Genomic DNA, 10,472 nt, shown 5'->3' on the forward strand with positions numbered 1-10,472 from the left:
CTTTCTCCTGCTCAGCGAGGAGCAGAGACATCTGCAAAGCATGCTCCTTCTCAAGACGTCTTTGCATGTCCTCCAGAGCCTGCGCTCGCCACTGGTTCTCATCTGTTAATAAGCACAAATGCATACAAATAAATCATCTTTTACCATGTCAGAGTTTTACTCACTTAACATAAAATATATAAATGTGGGAATCAGAAATCTCAGTGGGAGTTACACAGTTGTAAACATAAAAAAAAAGAAATAGCTTACATCAAAGGCACTCACCTGTCTTGCGGGCCTGTGCTTCAGCTGCATGTCTGAGGACAGTCGGTGTTTTCCTGCCATTGTTTGGCCCCGGAGATTCGTCTGCAAGAGTCACACAGGGCCTCAGCAGAGGCAGTGAAGGATTCTCTACATCATACGACTGGTTTAAAGGGGCTGCAGGTGTTCGCCGACTGGGAGCAAACAGTGTAACTCCTGCCATGAAGCGAGGGAGGCGTTCCTGGCTGCGGTCTATGCGCTGCACTCCAGAATGGTAGGTATGCAGCTGGCTGTCCATAGTGTGGCAGCGCCGGCGAAAACCTGCAGCCAGGTGATCACCCATTGAGCTGGGCACCGAGGCACTGACAGGGTTACAGTTCTCCTTCACTGGACTGGTTCCACAGTGGCTGGATCGACGAATGCCACTCTGGCTGACGCCCTCTATTCCCACTGAGCTCCAGTGAGATGGAGACATTGAAGCATCTCCCCAGTCTGCCACACCAATGGCTTCCTCTGACCGTCCTGGGCTTCGAGCGATAAGGTCTGCTGGGCCAATGGGAAATGAAAAATGGATGTTGCCTGTGGAAACTGGGCGTGGTTTGCGTCTCTGTGGACGAGGACTTATGCTGGTCTCTGGATTGGGGAGACAAGAAAATGGTTCTGGTAGACTAGGTGAGAGGCAGATGGACTTTTGAGGACTAGAGTCACGCAGCACTTGATGCTGGATTTGAGGCGGGCCGACAGGGCTGTGGTGCAGACTGAATCCAAACTGAATGCCTGTGTCCGTCACAGGGCTGCAGCTCTTCTCTTCACTGACAGAGTCAGTCTCAGGTGGGGGAGACTGGGTCATTGCGCGGACAGCTTTTGATCCCTGCTGACTCTGCTCTTTCTTCACATACTCCCTTGATCTCTTAAGAAGGCTGTCCAAACTAATGTCCTCTTCCTCATCCTCTTCCTCATCCTCCTCACTCTTCTCTTGGGCATCCACCTTCACTTCCTCCACTGCCTTATAATCATTAAGCACAGGAATCTCAGAGCATGGAGCAGCACGATGACTATTTGTCTGAACCCCAAATGCAGCATCTTTGGGGAGCCCAGGTGAGTCAGTGACCAGAGTGTAGCCGTTGACTGTTGCAGATTTAGAAACTGGCAACTTGTCAACCTCTTCATCTGGTACTTTAAGCACCTGTGAAACATAAAAAGCAGTATTTCACCAAAGAATTTCATTAAAACGCATGTAAGCTCAGCATTACATGCTGAGCTTTACAGCATTACAATCAAGTAGGGCTGCCACGATTAGTCGACTAGTCACGATTATGTCGACTATTAAAATCGTCGACGACTAATTTAATAGTCGACGCTCGTTTGAAGCTTTGTAAGATCACAAAGGACGCAGGAATAGTAGTAGGATTTAAGAGTGTAATAACGGACTGAAACAGAAGATGGCAGCACTGCATGTACAAGGATGCCAGCTGCCGTTAAACCCCGAAGAAGAAGAAGCTGTGTCCCAGAATTCATAGCGCAGCCCAGCCAGTTTCCAACAATGGCGGCAGCTAGTTAGTTTTAATATTACTCTTATTATTCTTTCTGGGTCACAAAATAAACGTTTAACATATTTTCAGGCGAGAATGTAGCTGTGTAAACCTCAAATATCTGCTCAGTTTATCAAGGACACCACATATTTTCAAAAGCGCTCCGACGTTTTCGGAGACGTCTGTTACCCACTAGCTCGATTAGCTAGCCGGGGGCTAGGCTCACTAGCCGTGAGAACACCGGACTCCCGCAAATCGTTTTCAAACCCACCGCCGTCTTTCGCTACTCAGGTTAAACATATATATAAGTCACTTAGATAACTTAAAAATGTTATTGTTTGGCTTTTTTAGTATTTTATTTGTTCCTGAGTAAATCGGTTTGGCTGAGATTAAAGTTATAGTTTTTGCACAGCTAAAACTGTCAAGCAGACAGCTGATTATCAGAAGTGTGAGACGCTGGAGAATATACTCCGGTGTCCTGTTATATTTTAGAAAGCAAGGAGTTTATTAAACTTCACCGAAACAATCTGCAAATTTCATTAAAAATTAATAAACTACCATCTTGTCTTTATTTTTAGTTAGCACAAACACTTCAAGCTGTAAGCTAATGATAGTTATATAAGACCAGATGCTGCTGGTGCAATAAGCTGTACGCTGTACGTCCAATGGATGATGATCTGATTAGTCGACTAATCGCAAAAATAATCGGTGACTAGTCGACTATCAAAATAATCGTTTGTGGCAGCCCTAAAATCATGTGATAAATGGTCTGTAACATAATTAGCTTATTTGTTGATGTTAGTTTTTTAATGAAAATGTGATTACATGCTTGAGTTTTGGTTGTTCCATTGTGAACGATAACAGACAAAATCTTTAGATCACATTTGTTCAAAGACTGGGAATTACGAAAGTAGAGCAAATCTGACACTGAGTAAATGAACAATACTGCTTTGAATCTTGAGCTGTTATGAAAACACGTCATCAGGTAAAAAATAGCACGGCACACTGGGGAAAATGTTAGGCCAAATAACCTGTATTCAACTCTGAGTATGTCACCAGAGACAGTAGGACAGACTGTAATTCACTTTATGTGCTCCATTATGGGACTGGCACACAAACCTATTTAATATATACTATAGGTCAAAAGCCCCAAAACTATTTACATTCAGTAAAAGCAGGACGCGATGTCAGCATAATAATATTAGCACGAGAGTCCAGCACTTTTTCAGAGTGCCTACATAACATTATACAACCCCAATTCCATGAAAGTTGGAATGATGGTAAAAGATAAATACAACAGAATGCAATGATTTTCATATATGTCATTGCCAACAGAACATGGAAAACATATCAAATATATTTACTATTTAATCAAAAATATTAGCTAAATTTGAATTTGATAGCAGCACCACACCTAAAAACAAGGTGGGACATGGGACCACAACTAATAACATTAAAAGGTTTAGAGGAAGGTTTCCAGAAAAGCAGGTTGAAGTTCTTGTATGCAAAGAAGAAGCTTTATATGGACATGATCATTTAAAATAGACTGAGGCAAAGTGGAAAACAATTCTGTGGTCAGACATATTGAAATTCTTCTTGGAAAACATGGACGCCACACCTGGACTAAAGAGGCAAGAGACCATCTGGCTTGTTATCAGCACTCAGTTCAAAAGCCTGCATCTCTGATGGTGTATGCAGTTCTTACAGCAACACACACTCCTATCTATGTATTTTGGGGGAAGGTCTTGCATATTTCTTGCATATTTTAGCAAGACAATCATCATCATTTATTTATTTATATAGCACTTTAAAAACACACCTGGTAGACCAAAGTGCTGTACAATACTAATATGCACATAGTAATAAAACCAGACATAGCAATAAAAAAAATAAAAAGAATATCAGTTACCCACAGAGTTAAAAGCCAGGGAATAAAAATAGGTTTTTAATAAAGACTTAAAAACTGGCACTGATGTAGCCTGTCTAATATGGAGAGGAAGGTTATTCCAAAGCATCGGCGCGGCAACAGAGAACGCTCGGTCTCCTCTAAGTTTCAGCCGTGACTTTGGGACCGAAAGCAGCAACTGCTCAGCTGACCGAAGGGAACGAGTGGGGACGTGGGGCTTCAACAAGTCAGACAAATAAACAGGTGCCAGACCATTTAGAGATTTAAAAGCCAATAAAAGGACTTTAAAACGGATCCTGAATTCAATTGGAAGCCAGTGTAAAGAGGCCAAAATCGGAGTGATGTGATCAAATTTTCTTCTGCCAGTTAAAAATCGTGCCGCAGCATTTTGCACTAATTGCAAGCGTGACAAAGTGCCCTGCCCAACCCCTTTAAAAGAGAATTACAATAATCTAAACGTGAGGTAATAAAGGCATGAATAACACTTTCCAAGTCACGCTTGGAAAGAAAGGGCTTAACCTTTGATAAACGTCTGAGGTGATAAAATGCTGATTTTACCACCCCGTTTACATGGTCATCAAAGGTAAGTGCAGAATCAATTTTAACTCCGAGATTTGTGATCGAACTCTTTAGTTGGGAAGTCAAAGCTGCAAGATCAACATCTGGAGTATGAGAAGAACGATTTGGGCCAAATAAAATTGCTTCTGTCTTCAGATCATTAAAATTTAAAATGTTTTTTACCATCCATGCATTGACATCAGTAAGGCAATCAAGCAGAGGTTGAGTTGGGAGACTATCAGAATGACTAAAAGGTAAGTAGAGCTGGCAGCCATCTGCGTATAGATGGAATGGCACTTTATGTTTCCGGAAAATATGACTACGCATGCTGCGTATAATACAACATTACAGAGTGGTAAACATGGCCCTCTCACAGTTTTTGAGACTTGTTACTGCCATCAAAATCTAAATAATCTCCTTTTTTGCTTAAAATGGTAGACCTTCATTTACATTTGACAAAGTGTGGAATTGGGTTTGTACTCACAAAGCATGTTTTGATCTTATCCTAAATAGGCCTCTCACCCTACCAGATGACACCCAGACCTGTGACCATAGTGTGCAACTGACCTGAGCCTGATCCAGTATGCCCTGAATCCTGGCCAAAAGCTTGTTCCTCTGCTGGTTCTGTCTGTCCACTTCCAGTTGGACCGCCTTCTGTCTGTAGCCACACATCTCGTTCCACTGCTCTGCATTCAGCTGGAAAATGAAAATACATTCGGTTGCGGCTTTTGTTGTTTGTTTTTCAGCATTTAATTTTCAAAAATACGCATGTTTATTCAGCTAAAAGAGGCACAGTTTTTCACTTTGTACCTAAAAATGTTATTACAGATGAGAAATATACTGGAAGAATTCAGCCTTCTTCCAGTATATTTTGTGTATCTTCTTCTGGATGGAAGAGAGACTGATGCTGGACTCTTCCTGCAAACTTATTTAGTCAGCAATCACAAGCGAATAGATTTTTCTAACAAACATCAAACAGCCCTGATGTTCCACGTTCGCACTGTTTCCCTTTGCCAGCTGCTGACCTAACAGGCTGTTCCCACAGCAGAGGCTTTGGCTTGTCTTAGCAGTAAATGAAATGGATGCACGAGTAAGTTTACCTAAATGGAATGCATTTTACAGTTTTATGGCAAGCCAAAAAATCTCCTGTGAGAAGCTCTGTTGTCATAAAGCAGTTCATATATTCATTCATCAGATTTGCTCACAAACAGATGTTTCATTCAGTTTAAACTGTGAACTCTCACATGCATCTACATCTTGTGTAATCCATTTAGCATGGGCTTCCAAGCCTGTCTATCTCTTCCTTACCAGAGGTGAAAGCGCAGCTCTTCCATAGAAGTGGATGACAGAGCGAGCCTTCAGGGAACATGATGGCTCGCATGTAGTCTTCTTGAATTTCCCCTCCTCCTGCAATAATGCCAGACTCCGCAGACAGAACTCCTCATAGCTTTCCATCTCTGGACACCCGCACATCCACACTCTGAGTAGGACACACACACCATGTAGCCTCGTGGCCGAGCTGTTAAATTAAATGGAGAGCGAGAGATTAAAAGGGAGGGTCCGTGTGAGGCTGCACTACACTGGGGTTTGACCGACGAGCCGAAACCATGTGGGTAAATGTGACAAATCACCTACAACAAAAGCCAGTCTGTCTGTCCTCTGTGATTTTATCACACTCATCACATTCCTGCCATTCCTTTGCTTTCTGTCATACATTGCTGGTGCCTGTCTTCCATTTCCATGTTTTGTGGAAATGCAAAAGGGACTCGTGTGTCTGATCAATACTGTTTCTATTTCTGAAATGTCTGTCAGCAAATGACAGTAGTCTGCAGACTACTCACAGACAGGTAGGGCGTTTGCGTAAGCAGACAGCTCCTGTGTGGATTCAATTAAAACAATGTGCCTTTGCAATAAGCGTGAGTGTTACTGGCTCTATGCAGCATATCTAATCTATTGGACAGGTTTGAATTCAACCAGCAGGTCCTAATGATGCTGCTGCTGGTCTTCAGACGCCTAATTACACTAGCCAATCCACGCTTGTTCTTCCATCCGGCAGAGCAGAGGTGGGGATCGTTTTCTTTGTGTATCTGGTATTACAGAGAAAGCTTAATTTCGGCAGCTTTTATGTTAATATTTAAGCATTATCCAATTTTGCTGTCTTTGGAAGCTAAAAAAGACGTCTTAGTGCAGATACCCCCTGCAGAATGACAGCGGATACCCGGCGCTTATTCTTACCTACTCAGTGGAGAAACACTAATATCGCCCTCCTGTCTTCCAGCAGGGACTGTCAGACACGGACAGATGTCGCAGGGAAACACAAACTGGAGGCTTTATCGGTGAGACTCACGTCTCTCTCCTCAATCTCGGTTCGATCGTCTTCATCACCATGCTCAACTCTTCCGGGCTCCAACAGCGCCTCCTAGCAACAGCACGCGGGCCACGTTCCAATCTGATTCCCCGAGCAAGTCAAAGGCTCTCGTTCCAATAAGCTCAATGCCACCTGCCCTCTTTTCCCCTTCATTTCTCAGTGAATGCAATAGAATTAGGCTATATCCTAGCAGGGCTACTTTATCACACGCTCTTTGTTTTACTATGTTGTTATCTGCTCATAGCCTCGAGTTAATAGTGCTCAAGAGGATAACGAGTTCTTGGCAAATGAGTCTACATAAATATCATTAATATGATCTGCTTGCAGCTATTCTCTACTGTGTTAAACAAATCTCAGTTTAAAATTTTATAATGTATATAATTTATTTATTTATTGTTATGAGTGATTAGATGAATTATTTAATGTGCCAAGTATTAAAAAAAACTGGATGATCTTGGGGGAAAATAATGTAATTTATGTACCACTCTCCTTACTGTACATTGTGCAGCGTTTTGTAGTCTGAAACTTTATGAATTAATGAATTTATGTAATTTAAGTCCTATTTTAATCGTCCTCTTCTGCAAGACAACCACTAAATATGAAGTGACAAAACAGGTGCGCCTTCTAGTAATGTGTGCAACAAATTTCTCACATTTTACAACCAATTATGCGCATATAAAAGGAGTGGGAGCAAAGAAGATGCTCTGTTGTGTGTATTACACAGAATACACTGTCCTCCAAACCACATAAAATGAAACATGTTTATCGATGTTACACATGCATTAAAAACTGTAAGACTGCAAAGGTCAGTGCATAGGTTGTCATAGCTAAAGGTAAACAGCAAAATCATCAGATGAGTTGAGTCCTTCATCATCAACAGATGGCAGTTAGCGGTGACTGTACTGAGGATGTAAAAGAATACAAGTACTTAGGGACAGTGACTGAAGAAAAACTGGCAGGATTCAAAAGCTAGATTACAATGATTATACTTCAAGAGGAGTTTGAGACAGACATACGCTGGTTCTTTTTTTCTTTTTCTTTTTTGTTAGTTTTTTTGCAGAGAGCATTCTAACTTCTTGTTTTATTGCATGGTATTTTTCACTGTCTGTAGTTAACAAGAACAAACTGAGTAGGATTACAAACATGGACAGAAAGATTTGAGGTCAGCTACAACACAGTACGATTCACCTTTGGGAGTCCTGAGTGGTGAATAAGGGGTGATGTATCCTTAGCAATGTGTCACACCTTCTTCATCGTGAAGACACCTTGCTAACATCATGACAGAAGTACAGGGTACCACTTTTGTATGTATCGTGTGCCCAGAGGACTTTTATACCTTGTAAATGGACTGGTTCTTATAGCGCTTTTTTACTCTATCTGAGCACTCAAAGCACTTTATACAACTTGTACATTCACACAAGCACTTTTTTCTATGCTGTTCCTAAGTGCTTCATATCAGACATTCACACCTCCAATAGATGCATCAGAGAGCACCATGATGTTAGTATTTGCCCAAGGATATTTGGCATGGAGCAGACTGGGATCGAACCACCAACCTTCCGGTTAGTAGTTTACCTGAGCCACCTTAGTTACAACCATCCCAAGGTAACACAGCTGATATTACATGGGTGTGATTTGCACACAGCTGTGGTTTGTTTTTACTATTACTTATTGTTAATACCTTGAATTTCTGTAACTGTGGAGTCTTTATTGTTGTGGTTGTATTTGCCTGGCCTGGATTTTTGGTGTCCAAAAGGCAAACTACTTTTCTGAAGAAGATATTGAATCTGCACACTTGTGATGAAATTGCTTATAGTGCAATAATACATCCTTATGTCTTCCTTTGTGTCCCACTTTTATTTTTTATTTTTTGGAGTTTTGCATTTTTCTATGAATTTTCTGAAAGAAGTGCATTAGAAATTGTTGTTGTTTTAATGGTTAGTAACATCCCGAAGAATAATAAAGAAGAAAAGAATGAAGTCAAGTGGGAGCACCTTAAAAATGTTTTAGAATTCCTATTGTAAACAGGTGACTGCAAATGGCAAAGAATATATAGATTCATTTTCCAGCAGGCAACAGACCTCGTATTATCTTAATAAAGACATAGGAAAACAGGCTAAATCACTTCAGATGCACTTTGGAAGTTCCTGCTTCTGTCAGGGAAAAGTGAGGGCTTCCCAAGGCTTGAAATATAAACTTCCCCTTTATCAATTTTATATAATTTGTTCATTAATGAATATACACTCCTTATCTGAGGCTGAATAAATTCTTTAGAAAAGTGACAACTCAACACAGCATAAGGTATAATTTAAAGACAAAATTATTGGTTTATGTGTTTTTAGTGATTTATTTATTTTACTGATGTCCAGAATTTACAGTAGTAAACAGTAAATGATGCTGAAATTCTCAGAGTTCATCTCCTGTGTGCACAGGGGAACCTGAATGTATCGGCTGAGCAATGCAAACATTTTCCTTGTTGTCCCGAAGTAAAGCATCAATGTCACTTTCAGTAAAAGCGCCTTTAGAATCCTGCCACAAAAGCAAAATGTTAAGAGCAAATTTGTGTACTTGAAAAACATGAAGTTCACGTTTCACAACTGGCTACTCGCTCACTGACAGCTTACCTCAAAAGTCTGGCGTTTAACCCCCACACATGAGTTGGAGTGCTCATAACACAGAGCTATATCCAGATTCTTCGGCTCTTTGTTCACCAGAGCTTCATAGAACTGGCCACGGTGAGACTCTGAATGGCAAATCCAGAATAAGTTCTTGAATACAAGATAAATTACTTGACATATCTGATGTTATCTTACCTAACAAGTGTCTGCAGGCTGATGTCAGTTTGTCCTTAGAGACATGGTGACTGTGAGGCAGAGGTTTCTCACACAACGCCCCACTGATGAGGCGTTTAACAACTGCGTTTCTGCTCTTAACTGGGGCTTCCTTGATGGATTTCTCAAGCTCTGTAAGGTATTTATAGACTGTGACTTGCTTTCCCCTTTCCTTTTGTCTTTTGTTTTCTATTTGTATTCCTGGCTATCCCATTTGTTAGATTGTGCTACTGGGTTATCAGAAACCATTAATAAAAAAGCTCTTAGCCATAATGATTTATTGTCCAACATACCTTGTGCCACTGTTAAACAAGTCTCACAGTAGGTGTCTGTTAATAATAGAACAGTTAACAGAGGCACTCTTCAGCAGAAACGAAACCGAACTACATATTATCTGATGACTGAGGAAACCAAGGTGACTGTAGTGTTTACTTACAGTGATCTATCTCTTCAGGCTGCACAGGAAGAAGAAGGCACACAAACAGCACAAAAATAGCAATTTTCATGGTGACTGTACACCAAACATGTAAACTGTGAACACTGTAGCAGCTATCTGCACACTACGAAACAGACAAGAAGAAGTCAACTGCACCCAGCTGTCTTCCCTTTCATAAAATGTTGTCACGTGATCTTAGAGACAATGGGATCACATCACCACCATTCCACAAGTGACAGGTGTCTTGTTTTTCAGGTTTTCCTTTTCTAAAAATATTGCCCGGAGTCTTCACTCTGCTCTGGATAGGGGTCTGTGAAGAACACAGTTTAGCATATGCTTGATAAATGCATGCAATATTAAATGTCAAAAGATGAATTAAGAGGTACAGTACTTTTAATAACAGGTGTGGGTTGGGTGCATTTGTTCATTGATCATTTGCTATTCATGTTTTCATCATCATTCATGGTTTTTTTTTTTACAACAAAAAGAGTAAATTAAACTCTATTAAAAAATTTGTTTCAACACTGATAGAAAATGCTAATTATAAGTCTTTGCACCCAGAGACAGGATTGGAAATGAAGATAAGATAAGCGAATTTGTC

General features: G+C 40.8%; 1 protein-coding gene across 1 annotated transcript; it reads right to left on the reverse strand.

Annotated features, from left to right (window-relative positions):
• LOC102294748 (centriolar coiled-coil protein of 110 kDa) lies at positions 1 to 6,965 on the reverse strand (the record flags this gene model as incomplete). Its single annotated transcript, XM_042222191.1, is given in 5 exon segments — positions 1 to 102; positions 265 to 1,426; positions 4,804 to 4,932; positions 5,545 to 5,755; positions 6,472 to 6,965. Coding segments are annotated over 4 exon segments (1,558 nt in total), but the record flags the coding sequence as incomplete, so codon positions are not given.
• Positions 6,966 to 10,472: the final 3,507 nt, after the last annotated feature.

The sequence above is a fragment of the Haplochromis burtoni genome, unplaced genomic scaffold (genome assembly GCF_018398535.1).
Source record: "Haplochromis burtoni strain Fernald_Lab_line unplaced genomic scaffold, NCSU_Asbu1 Contig_81, whole genome shotgun sequence".
Lineage (NCBI taxonomy): Eukaryota > Metazoa > Chordata > Actinopteri > Cichliformes > Cichlidae > Haplochromis > Haplochromis burtoni.